Source organism: Microcaecilia unicolor, chromosome 8 (assembly GCF_901765095.1).
Source record: "Microcaecilia unicolor chromosome 8, aMicUni1.1, whole genome shotgun sequence".
NCBI lineage: Eukaryota > Metazoa > Chordata > Amphibia > Gymnophiona > Siphonopidae > Microcaecilia > Microcaecilia unicolor.
Genome location: NC_044038.1, coordinates 92570936 through 92593892, shown reverse-complemented (window position 1 = coordinate 92593892; position 22957 = coordinate 92570936). Strand labels below are relative to the sequence as shown.

Sequence of the window (22957 nt, the reverse complement as noted above, 5' to 3'; positions counted from 1 at the left end):
TCACAAATTAAATCCGGAAAATCACATTGTGGAAAGTATATGAATTTATTTGCATTCTGCAGAGGGAAATAAGTATTTAATCCCTCTGGCAAACAAGACCTAATACTTGGTGGCAAAACCCTTGTTGGCAAGCACAGCGGTCAGATGTCTTCTGTAGTTGATGATGAGGTTTGCACACATGTCAGGAGGAATTTTGGTCCACTCCTCTTTGCAGATCATCTCTAAATCATTAAGAGTTCTGGGCTGTCGCTTGGCAACTCGCAGCTTCAGCTCCCTCCATAAGTTTTCAATGGGATTAAGGTCTGGTGACTGGCTAGGCCACTCCATGACCCTAATGTGCTTCTTCCTGAGCCACTCCTTTGTTGCCTTGGCTGTATGTTTTGGGTCATTGTCGTGCTGGAAGACCCAGCCACGACCCATTTTTAAGGCCCTGGCGGAGGGAAGGAGGTTGTCACTCAGAATTGTACGGTACATGGCCCCATCCATTCTCCCATTGATGCGGTGAAGTAGTCCTGTGCCCTTAGCAGAGAAACACCCCCAAAACATAACATTTCCACCTCCATGCTTGACAGTGGGGACGGTGTTCTTTGGGTCATAGGCAGCATTTCTCTTCCTCCAACCACGGCGAGTTGAGTTCATGCCAAAGAGCTCAATTTTGGTCTCATCTGACCACAGCACCTTCTCCCAATCACTCTCGGCATCATCCAGGTGTTCACTGGCAAACTTCAGACGGGCCGTCACATGTGCCTTCCGGAGCAGGGGGACCTTGCGGGCACTGCAGGATTGCAATCCGTTATGTCGTAATGTGTTACCAATGGTTTTCGTGGTGACAGTGGTCCCAGCTGCCTTGAGATCATTGACAAGTTCCCCCCTTGTAGTTGTAGGCTGATTTCTAACCTTCCTCATGATCAAGGATACCCCACGAGGTGAGATTTTGCGTGGAGCCCCAGATCTTTGTCGATTGACCGTCATTTTGTACTTCTTCCATTTTCTTACTATGGCACCAACAGTTGTCTCCTTCTCGCCCAGCGTCTTACTGATGGTTTTGTAGCCCATTCCAGCCTTGTGCAGGTGTATGATCTTGTCCCTGACATCCTTAGACAGCTCCTTGCTCTTGGCCATTTTGTAGAGGTTAGAGTCTGACTGATTCACTGAGTCTGTGGACAGGTGTCTTTCATACAGGTGACCATTGCCGACAGCTGTCTGTCATGCAGGTAACGAGTTGATTTGGAGCATCTACCTGGTCTGTAGGGGCCAGATCTCTTACTGGTTGGTGGGGGATCAAATACTTATTTCCCTCTGCAGAATGCAAATAAATTCATATACTTTCCACAATGTGATTTTCCGGATTTAATTTGTGATGTGCTATCTCTCACTGTTACCAATAACCTACCCTTCAATTATGGGCTGCTCATGTCTTTGTCAGTGGGCAAACTTACAAAATCAGCAAGGGATCAAATACTTATTTCCCCCACTGTATGTGAAACAATTGAGGTGTCGTTAAGGAATGTAACAATGGAACATAAACATTGAAACTTTGGTAGGAAACAATGGGAGCTTAGAGGGCGATAAAAAGGCATGAAGACATATGGTATATATCTTTCTGTGAGTAAAGGTGTGAGTGATGTGATATTACGGGAATGAGAGTTCAGAGGTGAATGTATGATGCATTAGTGAACAGTAAGTGTGGACTTTATGTGTTTTGTTTCTTTCCGTAAATTTTTTCGAAAAGATGGGTCTTCAATAATCTGCGGAAGGAAGCGTGATTGATTGTTCTTAAGTTGCGCGGCAGTGTATTCCAAAACTGCGTGCTCATGTGAGAAAAGGTTGACACGTGTAGCACTTTGTATTTCACGCCCTTGCAATTGGGGAAGTGGAGGTTAAGGAAGGTTCGGGATGATCTTTTGGCGTTTCTGGGTGGTAAGTCTATCAACTCAGACATGTAGGCTGGGGCTTCGCCATGAATGATTTTGTGGACTAATGTGCATATTTTAAAAGTGACACGTTCCTTGAGTGGAAGCCAGTGCAGTTTCTCTCGTAATGGTTTTGCACTTTCATATTTTGGCTTTCCAAAGATGAGTCTGGCTGCCGTATTCTGGGCTGTTTGAAGTTTCCTCAGTGCTTGTTCTTTGCAACCTGCGTATAGTGAGTTGCAGTTTCAGCAAAGCTTTTGACACGGTTCCCCACAGGAGGCTCTTGAATAAACTGGACAGGCTGAAGATAGGACCTGAAGTGGTGAACTGGATTAGGAACTGGTTGACGGAAAGAAACCAGAGGGTGGTGGTGAATGGAATTCGCTCGGAGGAGGGGAAGGTGAGTAGTGGAGTGCCTCAGGGATCGGTGCTGGGACCGATTCTGTTCAATATATTTGTGAGTGACATTGCCGAAGGGTTAGAAGGTAAAGTTTGCCTTTTTGCGGACGATACTAAGATTTGTAACAGAGTGGACACCGGGGAGGGAGTGGAAAACATGAAAAAGGATCTCAGGAAACTAGAAGAATGGTCTAAGGTTTGGCAATTAAAATTCAATGCGAAGAAATACAAAGTGATGCACTTATTTATTTATTTTTTTTGTTACATTTGTACCCCGCGCTTTCCAACTCATGGCAGGCTCAATGCGGCTTACATGGGGCAATGGAGGGTTAAGTGACTTGCCCAGAGTCACAAGGAGCTGCCTGTGCCTGAAGTGGGAATCGAACTCAGTTCCTCAGTTCCCCAGGACCAAAGTCCACCACCCTAACCACTAGGCCACTCCTCCACTTAGGGAGTAGAAATCCACAAGAGAAGGTAAAATTATGTATCATACCTGATAATTTTCTTTCCATTAATCATAGCTGATCAATCCATAGACTGGTGGGTTGTGTCCATCTACCAGCAGGTGGAGATAGAGAGCAAACTTTTGCCTCCCTATATGTGGTCATGTGCTGCCGGAAACTCCTCAGTATGTCGATATCAAAGCTCCATCCGCAGGACTCAGCACTCACTATTTTTCGGGCTGCCTGCAAAACCCACTATTTCAACTTGTAGTCCTGAAAACATGCAATAATGTCTTTAGGTAAGTTATTTCTCATAGTGCCCAATGCCCTATGTGATTGTTCCAAGAGAACTGCAGTAGACTCCACAGGTGTGCCAGCTTCCGTCAACAGCGAGCTCACCAAGTGCTGCACCACCGCCTCGCAATCTATACATGAAGGAACCTCGGGCAACCCTTGGAAGCGTAGATTGAGTCGATGGCTACGGTTCTCCAGATCTTAAAGCTTATTCGCCAGTTGTTGATGGCTTGAGTGCAATACATCCACCTGTTGATCCAGGGAGCCCACCGCCTCCACCTGCTCCTCGAAGCACCCCTCCATTTCCTCCAAGTGGGTGCCCAAAATCTCTAATCTCCCCCGAGGTCAGCTCCCAGGGAAGCCAGGTTGGCATGAACCCCCTTCAGGTCTGTCTGGATCTCCTGTAGCCAATCACGCAGCTCGGCAAATGGCACTGCTTCTGATCTATCTCTGCCACCCCCAGAAAGGAATAAGTCTTGGGGGGATAAACTCTGATTGCTGTGGGGAGCACGGAGCCTCCACTAACATGTCCACCACGCAGTTCACGGTCGCGCCGCCTAAGAATGCAAACTGCAAAAGGCTTGCCTGTATATTCATGCTGAGCAGTGGAACAAACTCGGGGAAGTCAGAATCGCCACATTGGAGCTTCAAAATACGCCAGGTGCTTGGTGATCGCCGTAAAATTGGTCGGGATGGGTGAGCGCTTCCCTTTCAAGCAGCCATGCTGCTTGGTGATGTCACTTCCTCTGTACTGAATATTTCTTTTTTAATTTAAATGAAGTCTTTATTAAACATGGAAACATAAAAAAAAATCCAACATCTCAGGGTACAGTGGAATATACAGTGACAAATACGTCAATTATCCCAACACTAGTACCCCAATATAGAACTTTCCACAACTAACAGAGGATCCCTGTCCCAATAAACCAAAATAAGTCACAGACAAATAATCACACAGTGGAACTTCAATTTTATAAGTTTTTTTTAATCAAAGTATCGCCCCCCCACCCTCCCATACTACAGTAACCCAGTACTTACCACCCCTACTCCCTCCCCCCCTAAACCTACAACCCTCCTCTATCCCTCCACCCCCCCCCAACATCAAACAACCCAGCACTTTTCCACCTTCACCCCTCACACGCCTTCGCAAAAGGATCCCAAACCAACTTCCACTTATGCAATGTCTTTTTTTCACAGCTGTCAAACGCTCCATCTCGCAAACATACCACAACCGCCCACCTTCTTTCCTCCTCGAAATGCACCACCTGTTCCTCTCATCCCATCCCCACTAACTTACTAAACACCATCTCTCCTACTGTCACCCCCCCCATCTGTCATATCCTCAACCTCTCTCTCTCCACGGCAACTGTCCCTGACTCCTTCAAGCATGCTGGAGTCACACCACTCCTCAAAAAACCATCACTAGACCATACCTGCCCTATCTCCCTCCTACCCTTCCTCTCCAAGATTCTTGAACGTGCTGTTCACAGCCTCTGCCTTGATACCCTTCCTCTCCAAGATACTTGAACGTGCTGTTCACAGCCTCTGCCTTGATTTTCTCTCCTCTCATGTCATCCTCGATCCGCTTCAATCCGGTTTTCGCCCTCTACACTCGACAGAAACGGCACTCACTAAAGTCTGTAATGACCTGTTCCTTGCCAAATCCAAAGGTCACTACTCCATTCTCATCCTCCTCGACCTATCCGCCGCTTTTGACACTGTCAATCATAATTTACTTCTTGCTACACTATCCTCATTTGGGTTCCAGGGTTCTGTCCTCTCCTGGTTCTCCTCTTATCTCTCCCACCGTACCTTCAGAGTACATTCTCATGGATCTTCCTCCACCCCCATCCCGCTCTCTGTTGGAGTTCCTCAGGGATCTGTCCTTGGACCCCTTCTTTTTTCAATTTACACCTCTTCCCTGGGCTCGCTGATCTCATCTCATGGTTTCTAATATCATCTTTATGCTGACGACACCCAGCTTTATTTCTCCTCACCAGACATCACTGAGGAAACCCAGGCCAAAGTATCGGCCTGCTTATCCGACATTGCTGCCTGGAAGTCCAACCGCCACCTGAAACTGAACATGGCCAAGATTGAGCTCATTGTCTTTCCACCCAAACCCACTTCTCCTCTCCCTCCACTCTCTATTTCAGTCGATAATACCCTCATCCTCCCCGTCTCATCTGCCCGCAACCTCGGAGTCATCTTCGACTCCTCCCTCTCCTTCTTTGCCCATATCCAGCAGACAGCCAAGACCTGTCGCTTCTTTCTCTATAACATCAGCAAAATTCGCCCTTTCCTCTCTGAGCACATCACCTGAACTCTCATCCACTCTCTCATTACCTCTCGCCTTGACTACTGCAACCTACTCCTCACTGGCCTCCCACTTAACCATCTATCCCCCCTTCAATCCGTTCAGAACTCTGCTCCGCGTCTTATCTTTCGCCTAGACCGATATGCTCATATCACCCCTCTCCTCAAGTCACTTCACTGGCTTCCGATCAGGTATCGCATACAGTTCAAGCTTCTCCTACTAACCTACAAATGCACTCAATCTGCAGCCCCTCACCACTTCTCTACCCTCATCTCCCCTTATGTTCCTACCCGTAACCTCCGCTCACAGGACAAATCCCTCCTCTTAGTACCCTTCTCCACCACCGCCAACTCCAGACTCCGCCCTTTCTGCTTCGCCTCACCCTATGCTTGGAATAAACTCCGTGAGCCCATACGCCAAGCCCCCTCCCTACACATCTTCAAATCCTTGCTCAAAGCCCACCTCTTCAATGTCGCTTTCGGCACCTAACCATTGTACCCCTATCCAGGAAATCTAGACTGCCTCAATCTTGATTGACTGCACTTTTTGTCCTTTAGATTGTAAGCTCCTTTGAGCAGGGACTGTCCTTCTTTGTTAATTGTACAGCGCTGCGCAACCCTGGTAGCGCTTTAGAAATGTTAAATAGTAGTAGTAGTTACCCACCCCACCAACGAGGGAACTGTGGGAACTTTCCAGCACTTCGCCAATTAATATGAGCAGCATGTACTACAAAATGCACTAACAAAGTATTGATGTAAGGTAATCCCCCCTGGGTTCTGATCAAGTAAGCAAACAGCAGGGTGCCACTGCACAGGTCTACCTATCCACGCCTGAAGTCTATACTGCACACCCTTCCAATAAGCCCTAGCCTTAGGACAAAACCACCAAATATGGCCCATTGTTCCTGGCACTTTACATCCCCTCCAACAAAAGATGCTCCACCGCAAACATATGGTGCAAGCGCACGGGTGTAAGGTACCACCTATAAAAAACCTTTATAGCATTTTCCTTCAAAGCAACTGCTAAAGAGGACTTCAAAAGCCCTTTTTCTAAGGTCAACCATGCCGCATCCGACAAAGTAAAGTCCAACTCCCGCTCCCAATTTCTCCTATGCAGTAGGTAGGGCTGAAGTCGCAGCGCTAAAAACCCATATAAACAGTTATCATACCACGAGTACTTCCAGAAGCCACGCACAGCTCCTCTATCCGATTGACATGCCTAGTCAGACACGATCTATAAGAGGGGAGCTGCAAGAAATGTTTCAATTGCAAGTAAGCAAACCTGTCACTGGGCCTAAGCCCATAGTCCTCTTCAAGTCTCAAAAGAAACAAACTTCCCAGCTTCATATAGCTGCCCCACATGTCCAACCCTGACTTCACCCATCTCTGAAATGGATTAGCCCCCACACCAGGCTCAAACAAGGAATTATCTCCTATTGGTGTGAGCCTAGACAAAGGAGGCTGGCAAGCCGGAAACAAATTGTCCCAATAATAAAAAGTGGCGCGCACAGTGGGTGGAAACATCTCACTCCTACCTCTATACTTAACTGGAAGCCACATTAAGTGCCCCAAGGGATGAGTGCCCACCAAGGATTGTTCAATATGCACCCACAATTTACGATCTTCCCTTCTAAACCACTCAACAGTCGATCTAGACTGCACCGTACAATAGTACCAAAATAAGTTAGGTACTCCCATTCCCCATCCTGCCTACGCTTGTATAAAAAAGCCCTCGGTAAACGTGGTCGCTTTTGATTCCAAATGAAACAAATCAAATTATCCTGTTGCCCAGATAAAAACAACCTCGATAAACGCAGGGGGAGCACCTGAAATAGGTACAATAAACATGGGAGAACATTCATTTTAATCGCTGCTATCCTCCCAAACCACGAAAGAAATCCTTCTGTATCTCTTTCTGAAGGGCCGGACAGTTAACTACAAATAAATCTGGCAAACACCGTGTAATTTGTACCCCTAAATAACGAATATCTCTGACGGACCATTAAAAGCAAACAAAGTCTCTAGTGACTCTCGCACACCATCCTGTACCCGAACTGCCATCCCTATCGACTTACTCGCATTTAATTTATAACCAGAAACAGCTGAATAAGCCACAATCTCCTTCAACAGGTTCGGAATAGATACCAGCGGTCAACTCAGGGATAGAAGTACATCATTTGCAAATAATGCTATCTTAAATCCCTTCCCCCCACTGAAACTCCTGATATATCCACATTTTCCCTATTAGAGGCAGCCAAAGGTTCCATCGCCAATGCAAAAAGTAGAGGGGACAATGGCACCCTTGCCGAGTGCCCCTTTCTAAAGAAAAAACCCCCCGAATTACCGTCGTTAATTCTAACACAAGCCCTAGGTTCAGTATAAAAACCCCTAAGCCAAGATCGGAAGAATGGACCCATTCCAAACTTAGCCAAAACCTTATCAAGATAACCCCAATGGACCCGATCAAAGGCCTTTTCCGCGTTGATGCCCAACAAGACAACCGGCTTATCCTTCATATAGCAAATCCAAAGTTCGTCTAATGTTATCCAGAGCCTGTCTCCCTGCTACGAAACCAACCTGGTCTGGATGGATCAAACTAGGAAGCAATCGAGCCAAACGATTGGCAAGCACCTTGTCCAAGATTTTAACATCAGTGTTTAAAATTGAAATTGGTCGATATGAAGCACACTCAGTTTTATCTTTCTCCGGTTTCGGAATAACTGCCAACCAAGCCTCCATCATGGATTTAGGCAGAGGCACGCCCTCCCACACCAAATTAATTACCAATGCCAATGTGGTGCCAGCTCCCCTGTGAAAGCCTTAAAAACTCGTTTGTAAATCCATCCAGACCAGGTGCCTTACCCGTCGGCAACTCCTTAATAACCTTCAAAACTTCCCCCTCTGTCACGTCAGCTTCCAAACTCTTTCTGCTGAGCAGACAATACCGGAAAATTACAAGAGGCCAAATAATTATCTATGTCCCCAGATTGTACAAGTCTCATCCCCCCTTATACAGGTTCTCATAAAATTGAGCAAACCGCTCCCTAATCCTCGAGGAACTCTGTAGCACATCACCCCCAACACCCCGCACCCTCAGGATATGTCTATCAGCCCTCATCTGTCCTCAATCTTGTAGCTAAAGACAACCAGGCTTATTCGTACATTCATAATGGACTTGCTTCAAACGTTCTTGCACAAATCGCAAACTCTCCTCATGCAAAGCCCAATTTCCAACCTTATAGCTTGAAGTTTTCTGTAGTCCGACACAGAATCAAATGCCCTGATCTATCTTCCAGAAACTCAATCGTTCCATACATTCAGCCATTCGAACCCTTTGAGCTCTGTTTCGTTTACTTGCACACTTAATAAAATATCCCCTAGAAACAGCCTTAAAGGCATCCCACACCACACCCAAGGATGGGCCAGAGTCCAGATTGATATCAAAATATTCTGTTAACACAGGGATAAAATTCTTTATAATCTCTGGATCCTGTAGCAAACAACGCCCATCTCCTATCTCTAACCTCTTCTTTTAGTGATGGAGTAACAGCCCAAACTGGAGCATGATCTGAAATTGTAGTGTGACCTATAAAAGAGTCCCCTCCCCCAGCAGACAAAGTTTTATCAAAAATACATAGTCCAACCTGGAATGTGAGACATGAGCATGAGAATAAAAGTATAGTCCTTGATCTTAGGATGTCCAGTTCTCCACACATCATACAAACCTAAAGACTCCACAACCCCCCACTAGTGCCTTAGAGATTTATAGTCTGTCGAAGCAGGAGCAGCAGAGCGATCTAGATTTGGCTGCATAGTAGCGTTAAAATCTCCTGCCAACCAACAATTTGCCCCTCACAAAGATCTGTAAACCCTGCTTAACCTGAGTAAAGAACTTCTCCTGACTCTCACTGGGTGCATAAATACAAGCTAAAGTATATTCTTCCTGCTCCAACATAACATGCAAGATAAGAAAACGACTCTCAGGATCCCTCTTTATATGTAGCAGCTGCACCTGCACATCCCTATGAAACATAATGGCCACCCCCCTCTTCTTGGCCCCCTGCACATCAGAAGCATAATACACAAGAGGATATTGTGCAGAAGGTAAGAGACCCTCATGCTTTCTCAATAGATGAGTCTCTTGCAAGAAAAACCACATGTGGGTTGTACCAGGCGCAACTCCCTAAACAAAGAATGCCTTTTAAATGGAGAGTTCAAACCCTTAACATTATAGGTCAAAAGCTTAAAGTCAGTCATCTACTATGATAACCACCTTCAAGCTACATGTAGGGTTGAAAGGAAACAAACCGTACCCTCCCAACAACCACCCACCAACCCCAACCCCCCCCCATACCCCCTGCACCTCCAAACACCCTCCCCTTCTCCTCACAGGCACCTCCCACAACCCCCCCCCGCTCCAAACCCATCACCCCCCCCTCCACCCACCCACCAATCAACACCCTCCGGCATTGAATAGGAATTCAAAGGAAAGCAACCCACAGAGCAAACATGCCTCCCAGACCCCCCCCCCCACACCCCACCCCTTAGAGTCAAAGCTGATGTAATACACCAACCCCGGCCATAACACCATGCAAAACTTTAATCACCTCACAGTGCCCCACCAGTCATCCAACAGGTCAGCCCAACTCAAATAAGAATAAAAACATATTAAATTATCACCAAGTCCTCATATTACAGTCAGGTCTGAGCTCTCTGAATCTTCGATATCTGTGGAACTCTCTTCCACTTCTGCAGCCTTGCCCTCGTAGATGAAGCCAGATCTGTGGGCAATGTCTCCATCGTTGTCAATCCAGTCTCATGTAGACTCCTCCATGCATCAGCCACATTACGAATCCGGCACTGTTTTCCCTTAAGCTCAAAACAAATGGCAAACGGGAAAGCCCATCTATAGGAAATTTTTTCCTTAATCAAAATCTCAAGCACCGGCTTCATAGCGCGCCTCTGTGCTAATGTAAACACTGAAAGATCCTGAAATACAGAAACCCTTTGCTTCATTATACTCCAAAGTGGGGAGCTGACGTGCCTTCTGCCACAACATTTCCTTAAAAGCATATGAGGAAAAAGGAACAAGGATATCTCTGGGTCTATTATCCATGTTCTTTCCCGCACTCTATGTGCCCGATCAATAGCCGCTGCAGCAGGATCCCAGGTCTCACCCAAAACTTTTCACAGGGAGTCCGCACCAGTACAGGAACTTCTTCCATGCTACCATTTTCAGGGACCCCACAGATCCGCAAATTATGCCTTCGTCCCCTATTTTCAAGATCATCAATTTTATACTTAAGGTCCTGCATTTGCTCTTGCAGCTGGATAAAGTCACATGTCCACCACATTATTTTGCTCCGCCTGCTCATCCACCCGCTCTTCCAGGGTTTCCACCCTACCTTCAAGCTCTCGGAGATCCAAGCTGATTGCATCCACATGCTCCAAAATTTCCCCCGAGAAGCTTTATTTCCCTCCTGTATCGCTTCCAAGCACCTAGCAACATCGTCGGCATGCTTTTCTTAGAAGCTGAGCAGCGCGGAGCCACGTGGGAAGCAGCCGAGTCAGATCCGAAATCGCGTGAGAAACTGGAGTGCGAAGACTCCTCGCCATCCTGCCTCGTCGATGTGCGCTTGTCAGGCTTCTTCCCTGGAAGCACTGGGTTTGTGAGCCCTTGGACGACTACCGTGGAGCGGCAGTGGCAGGCAAGGTCATCTTCAAAGCAGAGACGAGGCAAGGCTGGACTGGAACCCCGGACTGGAGTACTGCACTGGAATAAACAGGACTGGAACGCACCAGATGGGTGCGCACTGGACTGGAACCCACTGGACTGGTACCACTGGAGTGGAGCCCACTGGACTGGAACACCACGGGACAGGAACACACTGGACCTAGGCTTCACCTACGCTTAGCCCACTGTTCCTCGAGGTTGAGCCTCAGGTTCGGGCAGCCGGCAGGGCTTACAGGAAAAACCGGAACTGGAACTAGCAAGCAGGAACAACAGGAATCAGGATACAGAAGTGCCCCCAGGCACCTAGGCGAAAGCACGGGAGACAAGCAGAGAATATCCGGGTTCAGGCAGCAGGCAGATACAGGCAATGGTCAGGTCAAGTAGCAAGACTATGGCTGGAGCTCCAGTAGCAAAGAGTACTGGCAGCGGACAGGACTAGGGCTGAAGCTCCAGAAGCAAAGGAAAAAACACACACGGGAAAACCAGAAAGCTAAACACAAGAAAACTAGTAAAGTTGTACACAAGCTAACAAGAAAGCTATGCCCAAGCTAACTAGTCACAAGCTAGAAACTCACACTAAGCAAAACCCTGGAGAACTAGTAAAGATGTACACAAGCTAACAAGCAAAGCTATGCCCAAGCTAACTAGTCACACACTAGGAACTCACACAACACAACACAACACACCACACAGAACTAGTAAAGTTGTACACAAGCCAACAAGAAAAGCTATGCCCAAGCTACTAGTCACAAGTTAGAAACTCACAATGAACTGGTCAAGGTAGCAGTGCATAGAGCACTCTAACATACCAGGGACCTTAGACGATGCAAAGGCAAAGGCTGCAGTCTCTAAGTGATTAATAAAGCCCTTCAACACCTGAGGAGCAGCTGCAGCCATCAGTAAGCAACTACGGAGTCTGTCCAGGCACAAACAAGAGAGACAAGACTGCAGCCTGGAAGAACCGGACTGGACTGCGCTAAAGTCTGGAATGGGTAGGAACAGCAAGACAAACTATGGCAGCCACTGGTTCTGGCCACCAGCGGGTGAGAGGAGCACAAACCAAGGAGCAGGCAGAGCACACACAGAACATAGAGAGACTTAGAACACCTAGGTGCAGCACAGAGGAGCAAACAGAGCCAGGCTGGAGACAGAGGTAGAGCTAACTCAGGCAGCACCCCCAGGTGCAGTAGAGTGGAGTAATTAGAGCCATGCTGGAAGCAGCCAGCACACAGAAGGAAAAACTACTCCAGAAAGGATAGGCAGAAGCCAGCTTAGAAGCTGACCCCCAGAAATAAGGTAAGTCTGAGGGTGGTCACAGCCACAGACGTGACAGTGCTCTCCCCCCCGATGCTGTGATGAAGATGTCTTGCTCATTATTTCCAGCAATGGACACTGAACTCCTCCAGATGCCGTATTCTAAAAAAAAAAAAAGCGGTGAATGACCACAAATGGTATTGCAATAAGGTAGGGAAGTGTAGGAGCTAAAAGCCTAGGCAGCCATTCAATCCCGTAACGTCACTTCCTTCTGTACTGAATATTTCTTGAAGTGTAGTTTGGCCAGCAGGTGGTGCATCTATGTTTAAAACTGTTACAGAGGAATGACCATTCCTTCTTTTAGTTAGCACACAGATAAAGGAAATGCCTATAGTGATGCAACCAGCTATTTTGAAACTTGTTCTGAGCTCATTTCATTTGGACTCTACTGGCTTTTGCCCCAGTTTCAGCCGGAGAGAAGAGAGAGCGAAAGCTCTTTGCTGAAGCCCTGTAAAACAGTTATATTTGTTAATTGGTGAGCAGTTATATGCCCTGATCTCCATAGGTACTGTTCTAGAAAGTAAACAAATGTTTAGTGCTATAATTGCCATATTTCAGTTACCTGTTGTTTGCTTACTGCACTTTTTTTTGTTCATTGTTCAATTTTAGACAATAAACAATTTTAGTTTGTTACCTCTGCTTGTCTGGACTGATAAAGAATCCTGGTGGTTTGTGTGTTGGATCTGTGAGTGCTTTCTGGAACTGTGGGACCTCTGGGAGTGTGGCCCCAGTAACCCAGAAATCACTGGGGACAATTTGAGAGCGGGAGACTCGCCCAGAGGCAGTTAGGACCCAGTTAGTGGGAGGAGGGTACTAGTGTAGAGCATAAGCGGCAGGTGGACCTGAACTGTGCTGGGATAGACCCTCTAAGTGGCTGCGGGGTAACCCCAGGCAGGTGGCTAGGCGTTTCGCGACTATGGCAATATCCATACCCAGGACTAGCCCACTGTTAAAAACTCCCCCCCCCCCCAGCACAACATATATATATATATATATATATATATCACACATGAAGCAGACGCCCAAAAAGGCCACCAATTGGGATCTGGAAGATCTAACACAACACCAAGCAACCCTCCCCATCACCACAAGAATACCAAACTACATAATACTATAGCCAATGTTCCCGAACCATCCAAACAACCAGAATAATGCTCGCCCACAGTGACATCAGAGCAAACAGTAATGGTTACAAAACCATAGAATCATACATAGCAAAAAAACCTCCAATGTGGCAGAAAGCAGCATCTAGCTCGAAGTCAAACAGGAGCCTCCAAAGGGCTCCTCAAAGATTTCTTAGCTTTTCCAGGAACTCTACTATTTCTGGATCTTTACTCATGTCACTGGAGCCACGGAGCTAGGTGGTAAAATAGTCAATGTCAGCCCAGCATCATGTAAAACCTTCCAGGCTGCAACAAGGGTACGCACCTGGTGCATTTTGCCTCCCACAGCAAAACACAGGGTGAACAGAAAGGCCCAATGGTTGCCAATTTTCTCTTTACCTAAGATTTCCAGAGTCAGCTTCATAGAGCACCTTTGTGTCAGTGTATTGGGAGAGGTCCTGATAAACACTGACCCATGAATCATTTATTCCAGATGTGGGGCCTATTGAGCCCGTTATACCAGATGCTCCTTGTCAGTGTATTGGGCAAATCTGGCAATAATATTCCTGGGTCGATTTTCCACTGGTTGTCCCAAGAAATGGTGTGCGCAGTCCAGATCCAGGGATACAGAACCATTCAATGGGCCTAAGATTTGTGAAGAGAGGGACTGCACAATGGCAAAGACATCTTCTGTGGTCCTGCCTTCCGGGACACCCCAAAATGGAGATTTTTGGTCTCCCATGATTCTCTAAGTTGAGTTGAAGAAGCCTTGTGTCAGAAGCAGCATACAGTTCAGGGGGTTCTTCCATCCTTGTCTCGAGCTCATCCACGTGGCCGTCCAAATCACAGAGGTCCACACTGATAGTGCCCATGCCCTCTAGGATTTTGTCCTTTGATGCTCTGATCTTGTCTCAAATCTCAGCCAGGCAAATTATAAGCTCCTTTGGGACCCCTCTTTTCATCAGAGAAGCCGGGCATCTGCTAACGATAGCACTGTCTGAGTCAGGGGGTGGTGCAGGGGAAGCATGGCGATGCACTTCCTTCTCAGCCTGACAGGTGCTCACTGTCTTTCTTAGCCGATGAATGCATCTTACTCATTGTCCCTCAAGTCCCCCTGACCAGGGCACAGAAAAGAAGTGGAATAAAAGCAAGGATGGTTCAGGATTTTAGCAAGGTAAGTGGGGATGCCTTAGGAGCTCAGAAGTTACGTAGCCATTCGGCACCGTAATGTCATTTCCTCTCCCTCAATCTCCCACTTTTCCCACCAGCGCATCCTTACTTAACTGATACAATCACCATTTGAATCTGCAAGCCTCAGTCACCTACCCATCCTATCTCCAATGTTTCCCCAACAGAGCTACTCTGCACTCAACCCAAGTTCCTTCCCATTATTTTCTCTGATTTCCATCTCCACCAGTCCACCATGCTGCCTTCTTTTTTTCCCAGCACCACATGCATCCACAGCCGAACAAACCCTTCAATCCCAATAATCCTTGGCTTTCCAGCCTCCAAGCATACCATCTCAATTTGGGTTTCAGATTGTATTTCCATTTGTTATCAACAAGCTGATGATGCTTCACCACCTAAGGTGGGCCCCATATGCTTCATGCCATAGCGGCCTCAGTAGCCAACCTCAGGGCCACTTGCATCACAGACATTTTCAGAGCTGTCATATGGGCCTCCATCCATACCTTTACCAAATGCCACTGCTTAAATGTGTTTTCTGTTATGGACATGGCCTTCAAACAAGCTATCCTCTGAAATCGTTTTGCATGCTAGTCATTCCTCCACCCACTGCACAGAATCACTCACAATGTCTTCTTCTATACAACTGCACCCTCAGCTAGTGACTCATCGCAAGTGTGCCTGCATGTTCCCTGCTTGTCTGTGGAGAAAGCATAGCTGCTTACCTGTAAAAGGGGTCTGTAAAGACACCAAGGAAATGCAGTCACACTTTCCCACCCTCCATCCCATGGCACCTTCATCATGATCTACTTCACGAAACTTGTTGGGAGATAGACTGAGGGGATGAGAAAGCACTACTAGCAAAGGAAGGCTAGCACATGCTCAGGAGGAGCTAAAAGGTTCATCTTGACCTGGAGGATCCATAATGATGTCACAACAAGTGTGGCTGCATTTCTCTGCTGTCTATGGAGACCTCCTATCACTGGCAAGCAACTGCACTTTACTGTTGGGATGACAGAGCTATGGATCTTTTACCCCAAAAGGCTGTGTTCACATCATCACTGGAGGGTTTTATGAGGAAACTGGAGACTTTCATATACCTAATGGGCACAGTAATATATTATATCAGAGTAAGGTCAGTTGCCACAAGGGAACCAGGTGTCTGAAAACAAAGAAGGTATTTATATAGTCTACAGACTGCGTTCTTTGCAGACTAATATACCTTTTTGTAAGTCAACATACAATTTATTCAAGATGATGATGCACATGAGCTTTAGCATCCATGTTCTGATATTATTCAATATCCAGCATACCTGAATGTAACTCACTTTGAGCTACTATTGAAAAAGGTGTGAGCAAAATAAATAAATAACATTAAAAAAATTATGAAAGCCAAATTATATCATTATCTGTGTGCATTACTTCTCTATTTATTTATTTGCATTTGTATCCCACATTTTCCCACCTATTTGCGGGCTCAGTGTGGCTTACAATACATTGTAAATGATGGAAGTGCAATTGGTTGCAGTACAATTATGGGTTACATTGTGAAGAGTTATATAAGACAGAGTAAATTCAGGATATTATTAGGGGATAGAACAGTGGAATATAACAGTGGTGAGTTGAGACGGGGACAAAACAGTATCAAGGGAACAGGGAGGTCTGACAATTTTATCTGTGGGTAGGGTTTAAGAGTGGTGAGAGCGCAGGAGAAGAGATTTCAGAGAGTGTATTGGTGCGTGTCTATGAGATTGTATGGGCTTCATGTGTTTTGATCCTTGCCATAGATTTTCTCGAAGAGATAAGTCTTTAGTAGTTTGCGGAAGTCAGTCAGTTCGTAGGTCGTTTTCAGGCTGCGTGGTAGTGTATTCCAGAATTGTGTGCTCATGTACAGTGGTGGAAATAAGTATTTGATCCCTTGCTGATTTTGTAAGTTTGCCCACTGACAAAGACATGAGCAGCCCATAATTGAAGGGTAGGTTATTGGTAACAGTGAGAGATAGCACATCACAAATTAAATCCGGAAAATCACATTGTGGAAAGTATATGAATTTATTTGCATTCTGCAGAGGGAAATAAGTATTTGATCCCCCACCAACCAGTAAGAGATCTGGCCCCTACAGACCAGGTAGATGCTCCAAATCAACTCGTTACCTGCATGACAGACAGCTGTCGGCAATGGTCACCTGTATGAAAGACACCTGTCCACAGACTCAGTGAATCAGTCAGACTCTAACCTCTACAAAATGGCCAAGAGCAAGGAGCTGTCTAAGGATGTCAGGGACAAGATCATACACCTGCACAAGGCTGGAATGGGCTACAAAACCATCAGTAAGACGCTGGGCGAGAAGGAGACAACTGTTGGTGCCATAGTAAGAAAATGGAAGAAGTACAAAATGACTGTCAATCGACAAAGATCTGGGGCTCCACGCAAAATCTCACCTCGTGGGGTATCCTTGATCATGAGGAAGGTTAGAAATCAGCCTACAACTACAAGGGGGGAACTTGTCAATGATCTCAAGGCAGCTGGGACCACTGTCACCACGAAAACCATTGGTAACACATTACGACATAACGGATTGCAATCCTGCAGTGCCCGCAAGGTCCCCCTGCTCCGGAAGGCACATGTGACGGCCCGTCTGAAGTTTGCCAGTGAACACCTGGATGATGCCGAGAGTGATTGGGAGAAGGTGCTGTGGTCAGATGAGACCAAAATTGAGCTCTTTGGCATGAACTCAACTCGCCGTGTTTGGAGGAAGAGAAATGCTGCCTATGACCCAAAGAACACCGTCCCCACTGTCAAGCATGGAGGTGGAAATGTTATGTTTTGGGGGTGTTTCTCTGCTAAGGGCACAGGACTACTTCACCGCATCAATGGGAGAATGGATGGGGCCATGTACCGTACAATTCTGAGTGACAACCTCCTTCCCTCCGCCAGGGCCTTAAAAATGGGTCGTGGCTGGGTCTTCCAGCACGACAATGACCCAAAACATGCAGCCAAGGCAACAAAGGAGTGGCTCAGGAAGAAGCACATTAGGGTCATGGAGTGGCCTAGCCAGTCACCAGACCTTAATCCCATTGAAAACTTATGGAGGGAGCTGAAGCTGCGAGTTGCCAAGCGACAGCCCAGAACTCTTAATGATTTAGAGATGATCTGCAAAGAGGAGTGGACCAAAATTCCTCCTGACATGTGTGCAAACCTCATCATCAACTACAGAAGACGTCTGACCGCTGTGCTTGCCAACAAGGGTTTTGCCACCAAGTATTAGGTCTTGTTTGCCAGAGGGATTAAATACTTATTTCCCTCTGCAGAATGCAAATAAATTCATATACTTTCCACAATGTGATTTTCCGGATTTAATTTGTGATGTGCTATCTCTCACTGTTACCAATAACCTACCCTTCAATTATGGGCTGCTCATGTCTTTGTCAGTGGGCAAACTTACAAAATCAGCAAGGGATCAAATACTTATTTCCACCACTGTATGTGAAAGTCGATCCGTGCAGTACTTTGTATTTTATGCCTTTGCACTTAGGGAAATGGAGATTGAGGAAGGTTCGGGACGATCTTTTAGCGTTTCTGGGTGGCAGGTCAATTAGGTCGGACATGTATGCAGGGGCTTCACCGTGAATGATTTTGTGGACTAAGGTGCATACTTTAAAAGTGATGCGTTCCTTGAGTGGTAGCCAGTGTAGTTTCTCCTGTAAGGGTTTTGCACTTTCGTATTTTGGTTTTCCGAAGATGAGTCTGGCTGCTGTATTCTGGGCTGTTTGAAGTTTCTTCAGTATTTGTTCCTTGCATCCTGCGTACAATGAGTTGCAATAGTCCAGGTGACTGAGTACGAGTGATTGCACTAGACTGTGGAAGACAGATCTTGGAAAGAATTGTCTAATTCTTTTCAGTTTCCACATGGAGTAGAACATTTTTTTTTGTTGTGTTGTTCGCATGAGTCTCGAGAGTTAGGTGGCGGTCGATAGTGACTCCAAGGATTTTTAAAGTTTCTGAGATTGGCAGATTTAGTTTAGGTATGTTGATGGCGGTAAATTTATTTGTGTTGTATTGGGAGGTAAGTATGAGGTATTTAGTTTTTTCTGTATTCAGTTTCAGTCGGAATGCATCTGCCCAGGTGTTCATGATGTGTAGACTTTGGATGATTTCGTTAGAGATTTCATTGATGTCTTTTTTGAATGGAATATATATCGTTACATCATCAGCATATATATGTGGATTAAGGTTATGATTAGATAAAAGTTTTGCCAGGGGGGTCATCATTAGATTGAAAATAGTTGGTGAGAGAGGGGATCCTTGTGGTACTCCACAATCAGGTGTCCATGCAGCTGACGTAGTTGAGTTTGATGTGACTTGATATGAACGTGAGGTTAAGAACCCCTTGAACCAGTTTAGAACATTACCTCCGATGCCAAAGTATTCGAGAATGTGTAATAGGATTTCGTGGTCTACCATATCAAAGGCACTTGACATGTCAAATTGTAGCAGGAGTATATTGGTGCCGGTTGCAATCATTTGTTTGAATTTGGTCATTAGGGTAATTAACACTGTTTCTGTGCTATGATTTGACCGGAATCCTGATTGGGAGTCATGTAGTATGGAGAACTTGTTGAGGTATTTTGTGAGTTGTTTGGTAACCATCCCTTCGGTTATTTTAGTTATTAATGGTATAGATGCTACTGGTCTGTAGTTTGTTATTTCACTTGTGTTTTTCTTTGTGTCTTTGGGTATTGGGGTGAGTAGAATGTTTCCTTTTTCTTTTGAGAAAAGTCCGTTTTGTAGCATGAAATTCATGTGGTTAGTTAGGTCTATTATGAATTGTTGAGGGGCTGATTTCATGAGGTTGTTTGGGCAGATATCTAGTTTGCATTGGGATCTGGCGAATCTCTTGAGCGTTTTAGAGATGAGGTCCTCTGATAATAGTTCAAATTCGGTCCAGATCCTGTCTGCTGGGTATATTCCGTCTTCTGGGTCTAGACAATTTAGGAGTGTTGTGTATTCCGTAGGGCTGGTGGGTATTTTGAGCCGTAGTTGTATGATTTTTTCCTTGAAGTATTTCGCGAGGTCATCGACCCCTGGTGTACCTTTGCTGTTGGTTGTTACTGGTGTGGTGTCTAGCAATTTGTTTACGAGGTAGAAGAGTTTGTGTGTGTCTTTGTAGTTTGGTCCAATCATTGTTTTATAGTGTAGTCTTTTAGTCTGTTTAATGGTGTATTTGTATTTCCTCCGGAGTGATTTCCAGGCATTCAGTGTGTGTTCGTCTTTCTTTTTATTCCATATGCGTTCTAGTTTTCTGACTTGTGTTTTGAGTTTTTTCAGCTCTTCGGTGAACTATGAATTTGTTTTTTTCCTGTGTGATGTTCTAGTTTGGATTGGGGCGATTGTGTCTAATGTTGTCCTACATATGTCGTCCCATTCTTGGAGGAATTGGATGGTGTCTGTATTTGTTGACCATTCGCTTTGGTAGACCTGTTGCCAGAATGTTGTGGGGTCTATTTTTCCTCTTGTGGTGTATGTTGTTTGTTCATGTTTGTTAATTGCGTTTCTAGGACCAGTGTAGTTACTAGGGCTCTGTTTAGAGACTAAACAGCTATTTGACTGCACCAAATATGATACCATATATGGAATCCCAGAAAAACCACACCGCACTGACACCACCATTCTCTCTCCTAATTTACCTGTACACTCCCACTGCTTCCTTGGATGTCTTCTTTAAATGTCGAAATCTCATGGCCATAGGAAGCTCCAAGCTTGTTGCCCGCCTGAGAATGGACCACAAGCAGCACATTAGAACCAAAAGAAACTGCATACACATTGCTGGTTATATGGCCAGGGTACAATCTTACGGACCTAAATTGCAAAGTGATGGGCTTCACTTTATTGCTCACGGTTACCTGGTGGACTTTAGCTGCACTTCATCTTCCTCTTCATCATAAGGGCAGCCTTCTGGTAGTGTTCGATGCTGGGAGGCCAGGAAGTTGAACATGTCAAAGGTGCATTTCCTGCATGCATGCAAAGCAATAATAAGGGAGAGTCAATGACTTAGTCACACACAATGTGTGCCTCCCATGCATTCTTAAATGTTACTCCTTCCTTAGCAGGGCCTGTGTGCTCATTTCTCCAGGCTGCTCTTCGGCTTTAGACCCTCTGCTTTCCTGTAGTTTGCTCTGTATGCCCATTCTTATCTTGACCTATACATTCCTGCATTGCCCACAATTTCATACCTGTAGAATAGTGCCCTGCCCCTATACCTGAGGTACACCTCTGCCCTGGTGCAGCCACTGGGGTTGACAGGCAGCTCCTCCTCCATATCCTCATGCTGATGAAAACGAAACTTGTATTTGCAGCAGCGCTCTGCTCCCTGGAGCTGCTCCAGCAGAAATAGCACAGCATCATGGTGGATCCCCAACATCCGTATACCATTCATACCTGGAATACAAACATTCATGTCAAAGCTCAGTGCCACACCTCCTCTTCTTCCACCACCACCACCAGGGTATGGCACTAACCAACTTAGTTTTCTATGCAGTATTTATAAATCAGCATTTCTCACAGATTCATCAATACTCCAGATCATTCTTTTGCCGGAGGACATTCCAATCACAACATTCAAAGTAAAGTTAAGGTAAAAACAAAAACAAAAAAACCCAAACCAACCTAAGTTGCAGGGAACCAAGTAATCTGATATGAAGGAAGAAATCGTATACCGGTAAACTGATCAGATTATGCTAAGGGTATATACAGCATCATAAGACAGAAGAATTTTGGAACACATTTTCATAGGGATTTCAAAATGTAACTAGATATTTGCCCATGAGAAAAATCCCTTTGAAAATTGCTCTCCCCTTCACCCTTCTGCAGGGAAAGGCATGCCTGCTGTCTACAGTGGGCTATACAATACAAGATGAGAGGCATACTTCAATTATCACAACAGCATCTCCTAGTCGTTCTGTCTTTCAGACAAATTAAATATATCACATCACCCACCATTCCATCTTCTCCCATCACTGCTCCTACTCTCTAGAATGTACTGCCTCCCCATTTACGACTGCAGACCTCTTTAGAGAAATTAAAATCTGATTTACATAGTAACATAGTAAATGATGGCAGATAAAGTCCTAAACGGTCCATCCAGTCTGCCCAACAAGATAAAGCGAAGATAATTACCTGTAAGGTATTCTCTGAGGACAGCAGGCTGATTGCTCTCACATGTGGGTCGTCTGTAGCGGCCCAGGAATCGGATATTTTGCAAGCAAAACAAAAGGTTTTGCCAGAGAGTTCTGGCGCGCGAATTGCGTGCACCACGCATGTGCGGATGACTTCCTGCCCATCGCACGAGCATGTACCTCAGTTAAATCAAAAGAAAAACAAATAAACTAACAACTCGCCCCTTCCTTTCTGAATACGCTACCAGAACCCTTATCCAAACCCTTGTTACCTCTCGCTTGGATTATTGCAATTTGCTTCTCACTGGTCTTCCACTCAGCCATCTCTCTCCTCTTTAGTCTGTCCAAAATTCTGCAGCATGACTTATTTTCCGCCAAAATCGTTATACCCACACTAGCCCACTCCTCAAGTCACTTCACTGGCTCCCTGTCCGCTTCCGCATACAGTTCAAACTTCTCTTACTGCCCTTTAAATGCATCCATTCTGCAACCCCCCCATTACCTCTCCACTCTCATCTCTCCCTACATTCCTCCCCATGAACTCCGCTCACTGGACAAATCTCTCGTCATCCTCCTTCTCCTCCACTGCTAACTCCAGACTTCGTTCCTTTTCTCTCACGGCTTCTTATGCCTGGAATAGACTTCCTGAGCCTGTACGTCTAGCTCCATCTCTACCTGTTTTCAAATCTATGCTGAAACCCCACCTTTTCACCACTGCTTTTGGCTCTAGCCACTACTCAATTGCCCTCCCCTTGTTCCTTCTCACCCAGTACTTCCCTCGCCCTTAATTGTCTTGTCTGTCTGTATTTTTAGATTGTAAGCTCTATTCAGCAGGGACTGTCTCTCTGTGTCAGGTGTTCAGCGCTGTGTGCGTCTGGTAGCGCTATACAAATGCTAATAATAATAACTCCAAAGGGGAGGTGGGCGGGTTTGTGAGAACAATCAGTCTGCTGTCCTCGGAGAATACCTGCTACAGGTAAGTATCTTCGCTTTCTCCGAGGACAAGCAGGCTGCTTGCTCTCACATGTGGGGTTTCCCTAGCACCCAGGCTCACTCAAAACAATGAACATTGGTCAATTG

At 45.8% G+C, this 22957-nt stretch overlaps 1 protein-coding gene across 1 annotated transcript in view; it reads right to left on the bottom strand.

The window, feature by feature from the left end:
• KMT2B (lysine methyltransferase 2B) overlaps positions 1-22957 on the bottom strand; it is an 880409-nt gene that overhangs the window by 52018 nt on the left and 805434 nt on the right. The window contains 3 exon segments of the mRNA XM_030212457.1: positions 20390-20473; positions 20606-20713; positions 20963-21140. Of these exon segments, the coding sequence (XP_030068317.1) occupies positions 20390-20473; positions 20606-20713; positions 20963-21140 (370 nt within the window).